The 21,996-nt window shown below is 39.1% G+C and overlaps 1 protein-coding gene across 1 annotated transcript; it reads right to left on the bottom strand.

Annotated features, from left to right (window-relative positions):
* Positions 1-10,348: 10,348 nt before the first annotated feature.
* On the bottom strand, positions 10,349-21,121 carry LOC124041137 (eukaryotic translation initiation factor 4E-binding protein 2-like). Its single transcript, XM_046358348.1, has 3 exons — positions 20,798-21,121; positions 14,981-15,166; positions 10,349-12,501 (listed from the first exon to the last, which is right to left on the bottom strand). The coding sequence occupies exons 1-3, from the start codon at positions 20,934-20,936 to the stop codon at positions 12,470-12,472; spliced, it is 357 nt and encodes a 118-aa protein (XP_046214304.1). The 5' UTR covers positions 20,937-21,121; the 3' UTR covers positions 10,349-12,469.
* Positions 21,122-21,996: the final 875 nt, after the last annotated feature.

The following is a 21,996-nucleotide window of genomic DNA, read 5'->3' as shown; positions in this document are numbered from 1 at the left end:
ACAAAACGAACTGGCAACAGACAAACAGAGAAAACAGGTTTAAATAAACTGGGGATAATGGGGAAGATGGGCGACACCTGGAGGGGTGTGGAGACAAGCACAAAGACAAGTGAAACAGATCAGGGTGTGACACTCTTTAAATGCATGTTTTTTATACCATATTTTTTAAATTGACAGATTTAAAGCTTTGAAATGTTTCTCCTTTTGGAGTGTCTTAACTGATGAGCACTTCCCAAAATGAAATGGACAGTTTTCTAGGAGAACCATGTGATATTGTTGCACTTTTTATTCCAAAACCAAATTCACAAATCAATACTGTTCTGTTATTCATCACATTCTGAACACATTGATGGGGCTAATGCGGAAATAGTTCAACTCACGTCACCCGGTAGAAGAATCCATTGCCAACATTGCTTCCAAAGAAATACAACATACATATTCAACAGTACAAATTCACAACACTCAGGTCCTTATTTTACTTTCTTATGGTATAGGGGACACTTGCATCCCACGTGGGAAAAAAACAGGGAAAATGCAGCGCGGGCAAATTCAAATAATGATATAAAATCAAACAAAATATTTCAAGCTACTTTTGTAATACAACTTTAGGTATTTTTAAACGTTAATAATCGATCAAATTGTAGACGGGGCAATCTGTATTCAATACAGCAAGCAAACAAACCATGCTCCTTTTTACGTCTTGCGCAACTCTCAATAGTGTAACATGGTTCCAGGATGTGCTTCTTCTTCGTTGCACAAATTAATAACCTCAACCAAATTCCAAAGACTGGTGACATCCAGTGGAAGTGGTAGGAACTGAAAAATGGTTCCTATCAAATATCCCTTGGCAAAGACAACTGAGGGAGCAGTCAGAGGCAAAATAAATCAATTCTGAACAGTTAGTCCTCTGGGTTTTGCCTGCTACATAAGTTCTGTTATACTCACAGACATGATTCAAACGGTTTTAGTAACTTCAGAGTGTTTTCTATCCACATCTACTAATAATATGCATATCTTATATTCCTGGCATGAGTAGCAGGAAGTTGAAATTGGGCACGCTATTTATCCAAAAGTGAAAATGCTGCCCCCTGTACCTTAAAAGGTTTTAACAAAGAATTCAGGCGCCTATCCATGACCCATTACCAAGTAAACCTTCACTCTCATTGGCAGAGACTGCGCACAGCATGGCGTAGTGGAGCATGGCGAGTTTAATGTTCTGAGGGTTCTTTAAGCTTTTGGACATAGGTTGTATCCCAAATGATACCCTATTCCCTATACAGTATACTACTTTTGACAATGGGCTTTGTTGCCATTTTGGAACACAGCCCTAAACTCCTGATTTGGCAACAACTTGACAGCAGGGAGTGGGCTCTCCAGGACAGCCAGCAGGATGGCTAAGTCCCTGGGTGTCACACACACCAACGCATACACACACACACACACACACACACACACACACACACACACACACACACACACACACACACACACACACACACACACACACACACACACACACACACACACACACACACACACACACACACACACACACACACACACACACACACAAAATTAACTTGGTGTCAGTCAGCCAAACATCTATGATAAGCTTGCGATCCTCCACGCGCACAACAGGGTAAACTGTACAGGGATGATCCACACAGCAGTATGACACTCTGCCTAAAGGCAATGTAGAAGGAAGACAATATAAAAGCAGACATTTATATGGTCAGAACAACTTGTGCAGTGTTGTTATTTCAAATTGTCATGCAACATCTGTAGCCTTAATGGCCACATCACTTGAATTGTTTTATTTACCTCAGAAACACAAAGGTGTCTGTCTAAACGATTAGAGGCGTCATTTAAACCACTTGCACATAATTAGATGGCTCGGTTTGGCCCTGCCAGTGAATAAATAAATAATAGTAAGCGTATCCCACCTATTAGCTAAAACCAGTGTAGACAAAATACTATTAGGTAGAGAGGCCTATTCTCCATGAGCAGCAGGGCCAAGAATGTATTTTTTAATTTAACCTGGCAAGTCCATTTCTTATTTACAATGACGGCCTACACCAGCCAAACCCGGATGACACTGGGCCAATTGTGCGCTGCCCTATGGGACTCCCAATCACGGCTGGTTGTGATACAGCCTGGATTCAATCAGGGTGTCTGTAGTGACACCTCTAGCACTGAGATCTAGTGCCTTAGACCGCTGCGCCACTCAGGAGCCTTGAGGAAAGATAACACTTTCATTGTTAAGGCTCTGCACTGCAGTCCACTGGAATCCACCTGAATACTACAAAAAAGATCTGGGTTAAGATACTATTTGACATCTTTTAAATAGTTTGAATGTTTCGCTCTAGCCTAATTGGAGGGTCAGGTGGTCGAGGTTTGCAGTTTTGGGACTATTCTATTGGTCCATTAAGCCAAGCAAGCTCAATCAAACACAGAAAAAGTATTTGAAGTGATTTCAAATCAGGGGTTGGAACCGGTCTGGAGCAGAAACATTATTTTAAAAGCATGGGAACAGGTAAATACAATTCATTATTTTCCAGTCTCAAAAAAAAACACACAACAAAGCACCTATGCAAAGCCCTCACTGTAACTCAGAAACTTGCCTGCCTGCCTGCCCGCCTGCCGAAATTAAGGAGAGATTTTTAATTAGAGAAGAATTAGGGTAGGGATGGTAGGGCGGGGGGGGGGGTGTATAGAGGGGAAAAAAGAGGGGAAAGGGGGGATTAGAATTTATGCAAACTATTAAATTGATTGAACCTACAACCTATCTGCAATATTAAAGCTGATCTACCCCCAACCCCAACCCAGAAGTTTTTACATTAAACTTATGCGATGCTTATTGGAAAAACAACTTAAAGGTTGACACTGACATAGCCAGTCTTGTGTAAAGCTTCATTCTCCCTATGTCTTTTCTACTAAGGATGAATCAGAAAAGGACCGTTTCTGATTGGCTCAATGGACTTCAGGTGTTGTATACACACACACACAATGTTGATCATCATCTTGTTATTGTCAGAGGATGTAAAAGAAGAAACAGGCCGAGTAAGGGACAGTGGGGTAAATTGAGCCATTTGTTTTGCATTGAGCATCCCTCTGTCAAGGGAAATATAGTATTCTTTCTAGCAAATATATGTAAATACATTTCAGAATGTTGTGTATCCCTGGAAATAATCCAAATTAATGTAAACACTACAGTTTTGAAAACATAGCTTGTCCAAAAAAAGTGGTCTCTTGGCACAACTTACCCTGGGTATGGGGTAAGTTGAGCCACGGGACGGGGTAAGTGAAGCTGCCTACACATTTCTGTACTGAATGAAATACTACCACAACCATTTTAAAACCTTGTCTATCTGTATTTCTCAAACCCAAAACACAATCCCAATCGCTTTGTTGTGTTTTAATCATTTTAATAATCTTTTAAAACAGGCTTTACACCTAACAAACACTTTGTATCTTTCTTAACACTTTTAACGTAGGCCACCCACTGGGCACAGACCTCTAGTTTTGATTTACATTTGGTTGTCAACTAACGTGAATTCAACTTGAAATAAACAATAATGTCACTCTGTCATTGGATTCAGGTTAAAAGTTGAGTGACATGGGCCTCCCGGGTGGCGCAGTGGTCTACGGCACTGCATTACAGTGCTAGCTGTGTCACCAGACTCTGGGTTCGCAAGTGGGAGACCCATGGGGCGGTGCACAATTGGCCTAGCATCGTACGGGTTAGGGAGTGTTTGACAGGCAGGGACATCCTTGTCTCATCGTGAACTAGTGACTAGGTGTACAGTTTCCTCTGACACATTGGTGCGGCTGGCTTCTGGGAAGGATGTGCGCTGTGTTAAGAAACAGCGCAGCTTGGTTGTTCAAGAGTTTGCCTCTCCTGAGTCTGTGCGGGAGTTGTAGCGATGAGTCAAGACAGTAACTACTAACAATAGGATAAAAATATATATTCTTAAAGAGTTGGGTGAGAAAAATACTAAATTCCCTTACGTCAATGACTTCTTGCAAATCTAATCAGTTTTCCATGTTGACTCAACTGTTTAGATACAAGCATCTTGAAACCTCTAACAAATAAATAACATTTACTTGATGAGAAACCATTTTTTGGACTTATCTTGCTCAAAGCTTTTTTCATGTGGTTTCTTTCTTCACAGATTCCATGAAATGATGACCCATTTGGTCGATTGATTAATTTTAATTTTGTGTATGGCTTCCTAGAAACTTTCCACTATGTAGGAGAGAGTTGAGCCAAAGCGGTAAGTTAAATGGAGCTCGCTGTAATTATGAAATTTAACATCACAACTTTGAGGCTCTATTCTAAAACAAGACTTCCTGTCTTCAAACATTTAATCAAAATGGTCTTCAAACGCTAATTTCTCTCATAAATACACACAATCATGCAGGTGACATGTAGCTAGGCCTAGCACTCCTAGCCATAGAGTGCAACAATATATTAAGGCTAGTTATGGGTTTCGTAACACAATTAATAACATACCAGAAGCTTTTGTGTAAAATAACTGAGTTAAACATGAAGGAAGATAATGTTTCAGACATGATTAGACTGATTCCCTGTGGAAAGCAGACCTGTGTTCAAATATTGTTTGAAATCTTTCAAACACCTTTAGCATTTACTCTAAATCTGCCTTGGGTCCCAGATGGGCAGAGTTTGCACTTTTATAACTATTTTATCAGGCCCATTGAGCCAGGCTAGCTCAATCAAGCCCAGATAAAGTATTTCAAAAATATTTCAAATAGTATCCGAACCCAGATCTGTTTCAGATGTGATTAAGTCCCTGTAAAGAATATTAGTATGAGGAGAAGTGCTTCTTCTAAGTGTTTTATTAACCACTGATGGGTAATGAGATTTATCACAAAAGCAATTAGTGGAGCCATGCTGACTGGAGAAGGAGCCATGAGTATCTCTCAAAAACAGGCAAATGCACTTGTCTTTCCAGTGCGTACACATACTGTAGAAGAGGAGTGTCAAACATATGGCCCATGTAGGGAGGCCAACTCAGTATACGACACATTGGGGTGGCTGGCTTCCTGGTTAAGCAAGCAGTGCGGCTTGGCAGGGTCATGTTTTGGAGGATGCATGGCTCTTGACCTTTGCCTCTCTAAAGGAGAGTTGCAGTGATGAGAAAAGATCATAACTGCCAATTGGGGACAAAAAAATAAATAATAAAAATATATATATCAGAAAACGATGGATAGAGGACTATTTTTGGCAAATTTTGATGCCAAAGATATATAACCAATTTTCAGTGCGGCCCACCAGACCTTGTGAAGACCAAAGGCAGCACATGGTGCAAAGTTAGTGCGCTGCTACTAATAGAGTATCTCGTTGACAGACTAAATGACTTAAATGTAAATGTAAATGTAAATAAAATGACTGGTATTATTAACTGGTAAGATAATACCAGTTATCTTACTTGCCAGTTATCAACAGGGTAGTTTGGGCCCTGGATGCTGATTGGCTGAAACAGCATTCCAGTCATTACATTACATTTACATTTAAGTAATTTAGCAGACGCTCTTATCCAGAGCGACATACAAATTGGTGCATTCACCTTATGACATCCAGTGGAACAGCCACTTTACAATAGTGCATCTAAATATTTTAAGGGGGGGGTGAGAAGGATTACTTTATCCTATCCTAGGTATTCCTTAAAGAGGTGGGGTTTCAGGTGTCTCCGGAAGGTGGTGATTGACTCCGCTGTCCTGGCGTCGTGAGGGAGTTTGTTCCACCATTGGGGAGCCAGAGCAGCGAACAGTTTTGACTGGGCTGAGCGGGAACTGTACTTCCTCAGTGGTAGGGAGGCGAGCAGGCCAGAGGTGGATGAACGCAGTGCCCTTATTTGGGTGTAGGGCCTGATCAGAGCCTGGAGGTACCGAGGTGCCGTTCCCCTCACAGCTCCGTAGGCAAGCACCATGGTCTTGTAGCGGATGCGAGCTTCAACTGGAAGCCAGTGGAGAGAGCGGAGGAGCGGGGTGACGTGAGAGAACTTGGGAAGGTTGAACACTAGACGGGCTGCGGCGTTCTGGATGAGTTGTAGGGGTTTAATGGCACAGGCAGGGAGCCCAGCCAACAGCGAGTTGCAATAATCCAGACGGGAGATGACAAGTGCCTGGATTAGGACCTGCGCCGCTTCCTGTGTGAGGCAGGGTCGTACTCTGCGGATGTTGTAGAGCATGAACCTACAGGAACGGGCCACCGCCTTGATGTTAGTTGAGAACGACAGGGTGTTGTCCAGGATCACGCCAAGGTTCTAAGCGCTCTGGGAGGAGGACACAATGGAGTTGTCAACCGTGATGGCGAGATCATGGAACGGGCAGTCCTTCCCCGGGAGGAAGAGCAGCTCCGTCTTGCCGAAGTTCAGCTTGAGGTGGTGATCCGTCAGTCGTGTCTATATCAGACAATATACCATGGTATGAAGCAAAACTTCTTGTTTACAATTCAATTTAAGTTGGTAACCAGTTTATAATGACAATAAAGCACCTCAGGGGTTTGTGATATATGCCCAATATACCACTGCTAAAGACAGTATCCAGGCACTCTGCTTTGCGTTTTGCATAAGAACAGCCCTTATCCTGCATCCATAACCAATTGGGAAGTTGGTAATTACCCGTTTTGAAGTCGTAAATACCAGTTGGCTGCATTCACATGCTTTGAACTTGTTGAGAAATGGCAATTGGCTAATGGTCAACAAGCTGCGTTGTCAACCATAAACTAAAAGTACAGCTATTATGCTTGTAAACAAATTATAGTGTTCAAAAACCATACTATTGATTACTTTTTATAAATATATTTTTTGTTACATTTAACTTCAGAACATGCTGTATCGAGATAATTTCGTCAGTAGGTGATGTCAGAGGTCAGCATTTGAGAGAAATCTGAGATTAATTTCCCACTTGTAGTTAAGTGTTGGAGGGGCATGCAGATGGATTTTTCCAGTCATATAAGGTAAATACCACTTTGCCAATTGGTTATAAATGCAGCATTAGGCATGGTATATTGGTCAATATACTACACCCCCTTGGGCCCAATTGCATAATTGTAGTGTCTGTCAACAGACTGTGGGATGTGACAACTTTGTTCCGGTGTACAGATTTTGTCTTCACTAATCAGTTGGAAAAATCCAAATGATGCAAGTGTCTACATCTTTAGACTGGTCAGACCCTTCAGGAGGGCGGTCACGCATGCTATCAAGGCAGAGGTCTTGGGTTCGAACCTCAGTGTGAGCCAAATCAGGAGGAAGTGGTACTTGCTAAGCAAGCAGCGTGAGGTCCTTTATAGTTGTGCAGTGACCTGGATCTACAGTTGTGCATAGCTAGCTTTACGTGTGGGGCTGACTGGTAAGACGCCTTAGGAGGGTGGTCACGTGTGCTAGCGAGTCAGAGGTCTGGGGTTTGAGCCTTGTGTGAGCCGAATCAGGAGGAAGAGGTACTCGCGAAAGGCATCTGCATATGTAGCCGATGTGAAATGGCTAGCTAGTTAGCGGTGGTGCGCGCTAGTGGCGTTTCAATCGGTGACATCACTTGCTCTGAGACCCTTTGTGAAGTGATGGGTGGCTGTTGACGTGTGCAGAGTGTCCCTGGTTCGCGCCCAGGTCGGGGCGAGGGGACGGACGTAATGTCTCTACTGTTACACATACATACAGTAGGTTCAGGTTTGCTCCTATCTGAACTCAGCTAGGTGAAGTGAATATCTATGCACGCATACTCCCTTAAAATACCTTCGCTTGAAAAACGGCAATATGATTTATTGTTTGTCCCTCTTGAGACGCCACATAGTCAGTACACTTCCTCAAAATAAAAATAACTCAAGAAATCTGTAATTAATTTAGCCATTTTTGACTTTGGCTAAATGAACACAAAAAGAAACAAAAACGTCACAAAATGGCGTCATAATATATGCGCAAATGGTTTCCATTGGGAAGCATATGTTAAACTTAAGCAAGAAGTTTACGTCCTTTACACATGCACACAGGCACATAAAACAGACACATGCACGCACACACCTCATCACTTGGATCTGCTGTACTTCAAACATTTGACATTGCACACCACCTAGTGATCAAAAAAAGATCCTACACCAGGGCTCTTCAATAACCAACTCTTGGGCAGAGTAAGAGGAACCCATAGCCTCATGTTGTCATAGCAGGCCTCTATAACCAGTCAAGGGCCAGGGTTAAAAAGGGATGTTGTGTTGCATGACATGACTGTTATTACAAATATTATCAATCAAGAATCAAGAACATGTGACAGGAGAATGATCTGGAATAGAGAGAAGATTCCTCTAACTGTGATCAACAAAAAAAGAAGACTCTTCAATGTGTGCAGTGCATCCAAGCATGAAATTAAACACACTTGGGAAAATAGATTGCAGTGGATTCTCTTTTCTTTTTATTGATCATACTGCGTACACGTTCACCTCCAGAACCTGCTCGAACTTTGCAGATATATATACTGTACCCCCTTGGATTTCTTCACATGTTTTTGTTACAAAGTGGGATTCAAATGGATTTAATTGTCATTTTTTGTCAACAATCTACTCAATACTCTGTCAACGTGGAAGAAAAATGTATATATATTTTTAAAGATGGAATAAAAATTAGAATTCAAATATAGTCGTTGAATAAGTATTCAGACCATTTATTTAGGCAAGCCTAAATGAGTTCAGGAGTCAAATTTGGCTTAGCAAATCACATAATAAGTTACATGGACTTAGTCTGTGTGAAATAATAGGGGTTGACATGATTTTTGAATGACTACTACTCTGTCCCCATACATACTGTATATCTGTAAGGTCCCTCAGTCAAGTATTGAATTTCAAGCACAGATTCAACTACAAAGACAAGGGAGCTTTTTGAAAGCCTCATAAAGAAGGGCAGTGATTGGTAGATGGGAAACAATAACAAATCAGACATTGAATATCTCTTTAAGCATGGCCGTGGATTATGTATTAAATCACCCACATTAAATCACCCACATCACCCTCAGTTCCTTCAGAACTGAGCTGCAGGACAGGAATGAAACACTCAGGGATGTTACCATGAGGCCATTGGTCATTTTAAAACAGTTACAAAGTTCAATGGCTGTGATGGGAGAAAACTGAGGATGGACCAACAACATCGTAGTGACTCCACAATAATGACTTAAATTACAGAGTGAAAAGAACACAAATATACCAAAACATGCATCTTGTTTGCAACAAGGCACTAAATTATTACTGGGAAGAAGAAAAAAACACAGCAAAGGAAAACACCTTTTGGCATAAATACAAACCCTTATGTTTGGGGCAAATCTAACACAACACATCACTGAGTAACTGCCTCTTTGTTTTCAAGCATGGTGGTGGCTGCATCATGGTATGGGTATGCTTGACATCGGTAAATAAACAGGATGGAACTAAGCACAGGCAAAATCCTAGAGGAAAACATGCTTCAGGTTGCTTTACACCAGACACTGGGAGAGGAATTCACCTTTCAGCAGGACAATAACCTACAGCTCAAGGCCAAATCTACACTGAAGTTGCTTACCAAATTACAGTTTTGACTTAAATCTGCTTGAAAATCTATAGCAAGGATCCAAAATTTCTGTCTAGACATGATCCCCAACATCTTGACAGTGCTTAGAAAATTATGAAAATAAATAAATGGGCTAATATGGCACAATCCAGGTGTGGAAAGCTCTTAGACTTACTCAAGATGAATCACAGCTTTAATCACTGCCAAAGGAGTTTAACATGTATTGACTCACGGAGGTGTATGCCACAACACATTTTTTTGTTATTTAATTTATCAATATTACATATATATACATACATAATTCTTCCACTTTTACATTAGAGTATTTTGTGTAGATTGTTGACAAAAAAATACAATTTAATCAATTTTAATCCTACTTTATAACAAAGAAAATGTAAATAAGTTCAAGAGATCTAAATACTCTTGCAAGGCACTGTATTTATGGGATAAAGCAGAAGAGACATTGTTGGACAGTCATGTACATTGGACAATAAATTAATCTTTCTTTGTTATCATTGTGATTTCAACCATGTACAACCACGTGTGATTTCAACCATGTACAACCACGTGTGATTTCAACCATGTACAACCACGTGTGATTTCAACCATGTAAAACCACGTGTGATTTCAACCATGTAAAACCACGTGTGATTTCAACCATGTAAAACCACGTGTGATTTCAACCATGTAAAACCACGTGTGATTTCAACCATGTAAAACCACGTGTGATTTCAACCATGTAAAACCACGTGTGATTTCAACCATGCAACTGTTTGAAGACAAAATAGAGAACAACAGCACAATCTTCAAGGAACTTTATTGATCTTGCTGTAACAGTGTCCAATGGCATTGGCATTTCTATGAAAATAAAGTTATTTCAAATCGGAACAGAAGTTAGGTTTCTTGTTTCAAATCTTTTTTTACGAAAAAAATACAATGTAAAAAGCCCTCCATGTAGAACCAAACTGGCCTCAAGCTGGTTTCCCATAAAACAATAGCTAAGGGCCTACTTCAAAACAAAGAGTTACAATCCTAATCCAACAGAAACATGTGCAATTCAAAATGGATACAATTGCTCTATATGTTTAACACAAACATTTTCCACATTAATAGACTGGAATTTTATAATTTCTCAGAAAGCCAAATAACAGTTTCTCTCCTTCAATCAAATCCAATGATTGCATTTAATATATAATCATTTAAAAAAATATATAATCTGAATAAGAGAGGACCTAGAGATGGAATGAAAATGTGGTTTAATTGCTGACAGTTTTAGTTATGGTAACAGTATGATCATCCAAAACAATAATGGCCATGATCTGTATAACAGCAAAAAAAACGGTTTAAAAAAATGTATTAAAAAAAATATATATTTTCAAGTGCTAAATACAAACATAAAAGTCTGTTTAAAATAACTATTTTCTGGTTGAGGGTCATTTGAATCAGTAGACAAGGAACTCCATTTTAGTAGCAACCTTTTATCTTGGTATGTAATGTGTAAGGCATGGGGTAGAGACACTTAGCACAGTAGACTGAAAGAAGAAGAAGAAGAGATGAAGGTAAGAAAGACGGTGGAAGTCTATTACCTAAACAAGGGATGTCTGTAATACAGTATCAATGTCTGATGAAAAAATGGTCTCAGCTCTTCCTTTCATGTCCATTTGGTATTTGACATTGACAAAAGTTCAATGTCAAGATAGAAGTAATGTATGTAATAAAATGCATAGAAAAAATGTTGGAAATTATTCACATTTGTAAACTTTTTCCTGTCTCATTTTCTAATAAATCTGTGTTTATGTAGTTCATTCAAATACAGCAAATATCAGACTGTTTAAACCTAACTATTGTCTTGTAATCTTGTAAGTAATGTATCAGTTAATTTGCTCCTTCCATTTGCAAATCAATCAAATCATCACCACAAACCAAAAGCCCAATCTTCATAAAATCCTTTACCAGAAAGAACCAAAACACAACATAAAGTCAGACTTGTATTGGTGATGGATAATTCAAGGCTTGGAATGACATTGAAATTCTCAGCTAATCTGAAGAAAAAACTAATCTGTCACATCGTCCATATTAATTTAATTGTTGGTAACCTAACGGACTATAAAACAGGCAGCTATGAGACATTGGAGCATATTCAGTCATTTAAAAAAGAAATGAAAATGTAAACCAAACTATTTGTTTATATCAATCCTTCTGACTGAAGATTCTAAGGCCGGTACTTTGCTCTACAAAGTAGTAGAAGTAGTACATGTTGCACAGTTTCCTGGGCCCCATTATAAAAAGTCTGAAGTGGTAAAGAAGGCTGTGTTTAGTGTGCTCTGGTAGTACAGACATACAGAATGGACATCTTAGATTACTGCATTGACTTGGGCGTCTACATTTAGTTAATGGGTAAGAATATCTCTGGTTTCAGACCCTTTCTCTTGCTGTGTGGCTGAAGTACATACAAATATGCCAGTTGTAACCCTGAGACCTGTTCGAATAGACCAGCAGTCTCCCACTAGGTCTCAGGGTTGGCCATAGCCTGGTAGCCCAGTTGGTTTGTACTGTAGCCAACGCCTCTGTGTATGGCTTGACAACGATAGAAGAGTTGGCTACAGTACATGAAGACTGCATTCCAATATCCCACTACTATACCACTTAGGGGAAAACATGTCAAATACATTGCTTCATTCTAAGTGGTATCCTAGCATGGACATTGAAACAGAGCCACCGTATTATATGGTATAGTTTATCCGCATGGTTTACATACATCACACCCAGCGACGGCGAGACAGAGAGCTAAAGAAGATGGCTGCCATGATTGACGTGAGGGCTCACAAAAATTGGTTTCTACAAGCCAAGCCACTGGTGCACAGCACAGGTACAAGGTCAGTTCCTTCTTCTGTTGTTCCGTTGAGGTTCCTCAGGGGTGGTTAGATGTCCATCTCGAACTGAGCGTCCTCACCTTTAAACACAAGAACACAAATAAAATGTAACCAACAGTATACTCTAAAGCATTGTACTCTATACTAAGATGGAAGCTAGACCTACTTAGGCTTGTATACAGCTAGCCAGCCACATTCCAGTTCAGGCTTCATCCATGTTATGAAGGTGGATATTGATCACGCAGTTGGCACTACCTCCAGCAGGCTTGTAACTGCCCGTATATGTTGCACATGGCTGGCCGTATATGCTACACATGGCTGGCCGTATATGTTGCACATGGCTGGCCGTATATGTTGCACATGGCTGGCCGTATATGTTGCACATGGCTGGCCGTATATGTTGCACATGGCTGGCCGTATATGTTGCACATGGCTGGCCGTATATGCTACACATGGCTGGCCGTATATGTTGCACATGGCTGGCCGTATATGTTGCACATGGCTGGCCGTATATGTTGCACATGGCTGGCCGTATATGTTGCACATGGCTGGCCGTATATGTTGCACATGGCTGGCCGTATATGCTACACATGGCTAGCCGAACAACAAAATATTAATTGAGAAAATGCTGGACCATCAATCCATGGGCGAGTCAGTGACACATTTTAATCAACATGAAAGAAGATTATCTTGCAAATTCAGGAGGCTATGGTGTGGAATAGGCTGGAAGAAGTGTCGTCCTTCTATTACGTATCATTAATGTTGTCTTTCTTTTATTACGTATCGTTAATGTCGTCTTTCTTTAATTACGTATCGTTAATGTTGTCTTTCTTTAATTACGTATCGTTAATGTCGTCTTTCTTTAATTGCGTATGGTTAATGTCGTCTTTCTTTTATTACGTATCGTTAATGTCGTCTTTCTTTTAATTACGTATCGTTAATGTCATCTTTCTTTAATTACGTATGGTTAATGTTGTCTTTCTTTAATTACGTATCGTTAATGTTGTCTTTCTTTAATTACGTATTGTTAATGTCGTCGTTTATTACGTATCGTTAATGTTGTCTTTCTTTTATTACGTATCGTTAATGTTGTCTTTCTTTATTACGTATCGTTAATGTTGTCTATCTTTAATTACGTATCGTTAATGTTGTCTATCTTTTATTACGTATCGTTAATGTTGTCTATCTTTTATTACGTATCGTTAATGTTGTCTATCTTTTATTACGTATCGTTAATGTTGTCTATCTTTTATTACGTATCGTTAATGTTGTCTTTTATTACGTATCGTTAATGTTGTCTTTTATTACGTATCGTTAATGTTGTCTTTTATTACGTATCGTTAATGTTGTCTTTCTTTAATTACGTATCGTTAATGTTGTCTTTCTTTAATTACGTATTGTTAATGTTGTCTTTCTTTAATTACGTATTGTTAATGTTGTCTATCTTTTATTACGTATCGTTAATGTTGTCTATCTTTTATTACGTATCGTTAATGTTGTCTATCTTTTATTACGTATCGTTAATGTTGTCTTTCTTTAATTGCATATCGTTAATGTTGTCTTTCTTTAATTACGTATTGTTAATGTTGTCTATCTTTTATTACGTATCGTTAATGTCGTCTTTCTTTAATTACGTATTGTTAATGTTGTCTATCTTTTATTACGTATCGTTAATGTTGTCTTTCTTTAATTACGTATCGTTAATGTTGGCTTTAATTACTTATCGTTAATGTTGTCTTTCTTTTATTACGTATCGTTAATGTTGTCTTTCTTTAATTGCGTATCATTAATGTTGTCTTTCTTTAATTACGTATTGTTAATGTTGTCTTTCTTTAATTGCGTATCATTAATGTTGTCTTTCTTTAATTACGTATTGTTAATGTTGTCTTTCTTTAATTACGTATCGTTAATGTTGTCTTTCTTTAATTACGTATTGTTAATGTTGTCTATCTTTAATTACGTATCGTTAATGTTGTCTTTCTTTTATTACGTATCGTTAATGTTGTCTTTCTTTAATTACGTATCGTTAATGTTGTCTATCTTTAATTACGTATCGTTAATGTTGTCTTTCTTTTATTACGTATCGTTAATGTTGTCTTTCTTTAATTACGTATCGTTAATGTTGTCTTTCTATTATTACGTATCGTTAATGTTGTCTTTCTTTAATTACGTATCGTTAATGTTGTCTATCTTTTATTACGTATCGTTGATGTTGTCTTTCTTTAATTACGTATCATTAATGCCGTCATTGGTGTGCTTACCAATGTACCTAAGTCATACCAAAGTTTGACCGTGCGTGAACTTTCAAATGCATCCTGTCATTACTAAATGTGTAATGTGATAGGTATTCTAATATTAAAATGACTAGTAGTAGCAGCACTATAGAGGTACATGTATGGACGGTTTTCTGAACAGATGAACCTAGTCCTGGACTAAAGCGCACTTTCAATGGAGTTTCTTGGTTGCTTCTTTGTTCAAGACTAGGCTTAACCTGTGTCTGAGAAACCTGCCCGATATATATTCTAACAATACTTCTCAGTGTAATAGTAGCCTACTGACCGGTGGCTGTCTTGCCATGACTGTTGTTGGGTTTGATGCGGTTGTTGACCTCGTTCCTCCCGTTCTCGGTGAGGACGTTGAGGCTGGTCACCCCGGGGATGATGGGCAGGTGAGCCGGGGGGGTCTGGGCGATGGGGGAGTTACGCCTGTCCAACAGGAACTTACGGTCGTAGATGATCCGGGTCCCTACGATGGAGGAGAGTGATTATTTAGTAACATCATTGACATATTAGTTCCAACCGTTGACTGAAAAGAAATAAGGTGACAACATATGTATTACAAACCTGCTTCAGAGAACTGGTACACCATGTGAATTGCCGATTAATTAGGGCCGATTTCAAGTTATCATAACAACCGGAAATCTGTATTTTTGGACCCGATTTGGACGATTTTTAAAATTATTTTTTATTTTACACCTTTATTTCATCTTTATTTAATTAGGCAAGTCAGTTAAGAACACATTCTTATTTTCAATGACGGCCTAGGAACAGGGTAGCCTAGTGGTTAGAGCGTTGGTCTAGTAACCGGAAGGTTGTAAGTTCAAACCCCCGAGCTGACAAGGTACAAATCTGTCGTTCTGCCCCTGAACAGGCAGTTAACCCAATGTTCCCAGGCCGTCATTGAAAATAAGAATTGGTTCTTAACTGACTTGCCTAGTTAAATAAAGGTTAAATAAATAAATAAAGAGGCAGAATGACAGACTTTTACCTTGTCAGGTCGGGGGATTCAATCTTGCAACCTTACAGTTAACTAGTCCAACTCTCTAACCACCTGATTACATTGCACTCCACGAGGAGACTGCCTGTTACGCGAATGCAGTAAGTTGCTAGCTAGCATTAAGCTTATCTTATAAAAAACAATCAATCAATCAATCAATCAATCATAATCACTATTTAACTACACATGGTTGATGATATTACTAGTTTATCTAGCGTGTCCTGTGTTGCATATAATCGATGCGGTGCATATCGTTGCTCCAATGTGTACCTAACCATAAACATCAATGCCTTTCTTAAAATCAATACAGAGAAGTATATATTTTTAAACCTGCATATTTAGATAAAAATAAATCCAGGTTAGCAGACAATATTAACCAGGTGAAATTGTGTCACTTCTCTTGCATTCATTGCACGCAGAGTCAGTGTATATGTAACAGTTTGGGCCACCTAATTTGACAGAATTTAACGTAATTATGACATAACATTGATGGTTGTGCAATGTAACAGGAATATTTAGACTTATGGATGCCACCCGTTAGATAAAATATGGAACAGTTCCGTATTTCACTGAAGGAATAAACGGCTTGTTTTTTGAGATGATAGTTTCCGGATTCGGCCATATTAATGACCTAAGGCTCGTATTTCTGTGTGTTATCATGTTATAACTAAGTTTATGATTTGATAGAGCAGTCTGACTGAGCGATGGTAAGCAGCAGCAGGCTCGTAAGCATTCATTCAAACAGCACTTTTGTGCGTTTGCCAGCAAATCTTCGCAAGCACAGTGCTGTTTATGACTTCAAGCCTATCAACTACCGAGATTAGGCTGGTGTAACCGATGTGGAATGGCTAGCTAGTTAGCGGGGTGCGTGCTAATAGCGTTTCAAATGTCACTCGCTCTGAGACTTGGAGTGGTTGTTTCCCTTGCTCTGCATGGGTAACGCTGCTTCGAGGGTGGCTGTTGTCGTTGTGTTTCTGGTTCGAGCGAGGAGAAGGACGGAAGCTATACTGTTACACTGGCAATACTAAAGTGCCTATAAGAACATCCAATAGTCAAACGTTAATGAAATACAAATGGTAGAGAGAGATATAGTCTTGTAATTCCTATAATAACTACAACCTAAAACTTCTTACCTGGGAATATTGAAGACTCATGTTAAAAGGAACCACCAGCTTTCATATGTTCTCATGTCCTGAGCAAGGAATTTAAACGTTAGCTTTCTTACATGGCACATATTGCACTTTTACTTTGTTCTCCAACACTTTTGCATTATTTAAACCAAATTGAACATGTTTCATTATTTATTTGAGGCTAAATGGATTTCATTGACATATTACATTAAGTTAAAATAAGTGTTCATTCAGTATTGTTGTAATTGTCATTATTACAAATACATTTTTATTGATTTATTATTATTAATTTTTTTAATCGGCCGATTAACCGGTATCAGTTTTTTTTTTGGGGTCCTCCAATAATCTGTATCGGCGTTGAGAAATCATAATCGGTCGACCTCTAATATGTTGATTATATCACATCTATAACAGTCATTGTTGTTTTCTTCAATTTACTGTCAATCAACATGCAATAGTGTAGCACTGTGTAGCAGTGCAAATACAGGCCAATCAAGATCAAATTTCATTAATCTGTTTTCTTGTTTTGCACATTTCGTCCTGCCATCATTACAATGGTTGATGACAGTCACAGAATACAAATACACAAATGCACACATCTGTGAATAGAAAGGGCAAGAGCATAAACCGGTTTAGCTCTATATACATTTAAAGACCCATTTTAAACAAAAGATGACGTATGTTATGCACAACACTGACTTGGAATGGGCGTCTGACTGTCAAAGTGGTGGTGTACAATTATTATTTTTAATTTTTCAGAATTTCCTGCAATTCTACACAGGGGGAATCCGTATTTATGAATAGAACACAACTATTCTACTTAAGTTCTACCACAATAAATTATATTGAACTCCAGTACTCAAATAAAATAAACCTTTTAAAAACACAATGCCAGATTTGTTTTTGTTGCAATATACAGTATGTATCTATACACCAACGGTGCACAACAATGCCTAATTTATCATAACCATTACAGATAACAAATCGTACTTGCTAAATTGCTCCATATATATTTTATATTTGAGATTCTACAAAGTAGTCACACTTTACCTAGACAGCTTTAACTGAAACCCATTTTTAAAAATATCCCTCACATATGGTCTTTTAAAAACCAAACATGAGAGACATTGTGGTTAAATCTGATTACCCACCAGAGAAAAGGGAAACTTGCTTGGACAAGGTTTCGGAGGGTAATTACAAGTGTGGCCAATGTGCTCAACGCAGCCTCACTTACAAATGTAACTGATTTACCCACCCCCGCACAGGACAAAGATTTAATATCAAAGGCCTAATTATCTACCAATGTTATTTACATGTTGAAATGTCCTTGTGGTCTGTCTTACATACGGAAAACCCATAGAAGCCTTAAGACACAGATCACCACGGCAATATACGGGCAGGTGAGACAAACAATCCGGTTGTTGTTCATACAAGCTGGACATCTTATTAGTTCTCTGAGATACATTGGAAAAGAAATGGCAAAGATGTCACGCAGGGGCGGGGACATTGAGAGGAAACTTCTTCAAAGGGATTCTTTCTGGATCCACAAGCTTAGCACACCCTCCTCTTGGCCTTAACTAGGAGTTTGACTTGAAACTGTTTTTATAGTTTCAAAATGTCCAAATTAGAGTTTTTATTTGATCCTAATTGAATATTGTATGTATATTACTGTAAATACTGATCCCATTCCTTGTGTATGATCATATATTTGAATACATTAAATTTTAATATTGTGAACAACTGTTATACATTTTTTTACCTCCTGGAAGGGATGTCACCGAGTACAGCCCCTATATATAGGACCTTTCACCTCCCACCTATATATGGATGCCTGATGAAGACCTAGGCTTTTGTAAGAACCTGGAAAGAGATTTCCAATGCCCTCCTTTTGGGATGAACATGATTTTGTTGGCTCGAATTCATGTTCAGTCAAATTTTCCCCTCTTAATTTTGTCAAGATAAATGTCTTATTTCAGAAAGAAATTGCATCCTGTATTCTATAATAATTTTAACAATACGTTATTGAGCTCATTTCTGGAGGTGGAAATATTATTTTTATTGGAGTTTTTTCCTTTTAAAAAGTCACCAGAACCAAGCTTTTCAGTACTTATACATATTTTGTTTTAACCACGAAGCAGCCACAGTGCACTCACATATAGGGCTCAGCCATGGACTGTTACTTTTGTAACTGAATGAAAACATTTGAACAATGTGACTTAAGTGATTGATGTTGGGAAAATAGATGTAAAAAATGTAGAATGGTGTTAAATGCCTGTAAAGAGATTGGGGGAGAAATGATTTCACAGATTTAATCATGTAACATTAGGCCTACTGATTATTTCTCAGTATCTACTTCCAAGCTACCAGATATGCAGTTTTCTACAAAGCTGATGGAAGGCTCCTCTGGGTCATTGGGAGATCTCAAGTACATAGTCCTCAGTTCTTCTTCAAAACCCACTGGATGAGAAAGCCAGAGGTCCCTCACCTCTGACCTTCTCATCCAATTGGTTTTGAGAAGGAGGCGAGAGAGCACGAGCAACCTCTACGGTGCAGTTGAGCTAACGTAGGCTAATGTGATTAGCATGAGGTTGTAAGTAACAAAAAAAGAAATCCCATGACATAGACATATCTGATATGGGCAGAACGTTTAAATTCTTGTTAATCTAACTGCACTATCCAATTTACAGTAGCTATTACAGTGAAATAATAACATGCTATTGTTTGAGGAGAGTGCACAATTATGAAATTGAAAATGTATTAATAAACCAATTAGACACATTTTGGCAGCCTTGATGCAACATTTTGAACAGATATGCAATGGTTCATCGAATCAATCTACAACTTTGTGCATTCACTGTCATCTAGTGGACAAAATCTAAATTGCGCCTGGGCTGGAATAATACATTATGGCCTTTCTCTTGCATTTCAAAGATGTTGGTACAAACAAAACAAAAAAACTTGTTTTGTTTGTATTATCTTTTACCAGATCTAATGTGTTACATTTTCCTACATTAATTTCACATTTCCAAAAACGTCAAAGTGTTTCCCTTCAAATGGTATCAAGAATATGCATATCCTTGCTTCAGGTCCTGAACTACAGGCAGTTAAATTTGGGTATGTCATTTCAGACAAAAATGGGAAAAAAAGGGTCCGATCCATTAAAAAAATTCTCCCAGAGGCTGTGATACAGCAAAGCCTAATCATACATGCCCGTGATCATTTTGTGATTCTTACAGGCAGAGTGAAATGACAACACCCGGAGTGCATCGGACATGAAACAATGATACAGCACAACCGAATAGATACAATATTTTATTTTGCAGGTGCCTTTTCGTTTTAAATATCAGTGGTGCAACTACTGCTTTCTAACTGCACTGAACCAAAACAGTGGCGCGCAGGAGGGAAGCAAATCTTTCCAGTAGGCGACGGGGGAGCAAAATGCAATCTGTTAATTATTATATAATATATAAAATGGACATGTCTATTTTTAATAGAGACTAGCTCAAAACATGACTAATTATTGAAAATGACAAATGACACAATCGAGCATAAATCAATAAATTAGAGGCGACTGGTGGGATGTGCTTTAGGAGGGTGGGCTCAATGTAATGGCAGGAATGCAGGTGCTGCTACACCTGCATTGCTTGCTGTTTGGGGTTTTAGGCTGGGTTTTTAGCACTTGATATATCAGCTGATGTAAGAAGGGCTATATAAATACATTCGTTTTGAATGGAATATATGTTTGATGAGTTCGATACCGTTCCATTATCCATTCCAGCTATTACACTGAGCCCGTCCTCCTATAGCTCCTCCCACCAGCCTCCTCTACAATAAATAATATATTGCATTGTTATGCAGGCAGCCACCATGATTCAGAATTACTGCTGTTGAACACTAACCAATCACATTGCCACGGCAGGGGCGGGACAAACAAGCAATAATATGCTATTTATAAATGTGTTGGTTTTACCTCCCGGAGTGGTCGAAAATAAAGTGCCTCCTGGGGTGGTGCAATAGTCATGAGGTAGCTGCGTTGTATCGTTGATCAACACCGTCCTGGTCGGAATGACCCTGCTCTCGCTAAACTGACGACTGGTAGACGAAGACATTTCACCCCCAGTTTAGTGACTGGTCAGACGGTGTTGTAATCTGAAGGTGGTTGATGCCTAACCCACGGCCTTTTCTCTTTCTCTCTTATCTCTTCCCAAATCTTTCTTGTGGCTCCTCTCGTCCTCCCAGCCGTCAGCACAGCCCCACTCCCTCCGCCAGGCAGGAAGAACAACAATACAAGGAGACCGGATATGACGTCGTGGAAGAGTAGCCCCGCTGTCGCATGGTGGAGCTATTATGCAATGACAAACGATAAAGAATAATCACAGTTTTCAAACAGAGGAAGAGGCAAATCGAGATGGTTACTCAGAAATATGTCAAAAATATCTCAATGCGTTTCTGGGTTTAAGCAGACCTAAGCTTGTCGCCTGCTGGGACAACGAACTATTTTCCCAGTCTTTAACTGTGTTCGAATACCCATACTAACATACTGTATACTTAATGAGTATATAGTACAAGTCCATTTTAGTGTACTGTAAACGAACGGTAACCTTTCAGTTGAGCATACTATCGCTTCGCCTGTCTATCAGAAGTTGATGCTGTTGCTATACAACCTCTTGCTAGCATATTAACAAATTACTAGCTAGATTTAGGGTGTGTTGTAAATTCAATCTGGGCTGTCAGAGTTTGCTCTCTGCGTTTAAATTCAGGGCGTTGTCATATTGTCGCACACTAGATGCTCTGGCCAAGGAGTAGGGGTGATCCGAGCAGGGAAGATGAAAGCGACTTCGCAACGGCAGTCAAGCACCCAAGTGAACTTGCTAGCTGTTTCCAGACACAAATGAGAGAACACCTCATTCTGACCAGTTTACTCTGCTCAGCAGAGCTGGTTAGGCAGTTTTCATGTTATCCAGAGCATTGGTGACTGTAACGGTGCTGCTGGCAACAATTGAATTACGCTTTTTTGCAGACATTTACTGACACGGCCACATTCAACTGGTGTTGAGCATTGGTAAATTCATCAGTTATTCTATGCTATGCCTGCACGAGAGTGCTCTGAAATTGGAGTAGATAGCTAGAGATAATTTACAAACGCACTCAAACGACTATACCATTTAG

This window comes from Oncorhynchus gorbuscha, linkage group LG08 (genome assembly GCF_021184085.1).
Source record: "Oncorhynchus gorbuscha isolate QuinsamMale2020 ecotype Even-year linkage group LG08, OgorEven_v1.0, whole genome shotgun sequence".
NCBI classification, from domain to species: Eukaryota; Metazoa; Chordata; class Actinopteri; order Salmoniformes; family Salmonidae; genus Oncorhynchus; species Oncorhynchus gorbuscha.
Note: the sequence above shows the minus strand (reverse complement) of the source record. Positions and strands in the feature narration are given on the sequence as shown.

Bases quoted from the DNA above. Each gene is read 5' to 3' on its own strand.
- LOC124041137 (XM_046358348.1), bottom strand. From the start codon at position 20,936: ATGTCTTCGTCTACCAGTCGTCAGTTTAGCGAGAGCAGGGTCATTCCG. The intron at 15,167-20,797 runs GTAAAACCAACA...CCTCCATCGTAG, and splicing joins ATTTTCGACCACTCCGGGAG to GGACCCGGATCATCTACGAC. The intron at 12,502-14,980 runs GTCAGTAGGCTA...TTGTGTTTAAAG, and splicing joins TCATGGCAAGACAGCCACCG to GTGAGGACGCTCAGTTCGAG.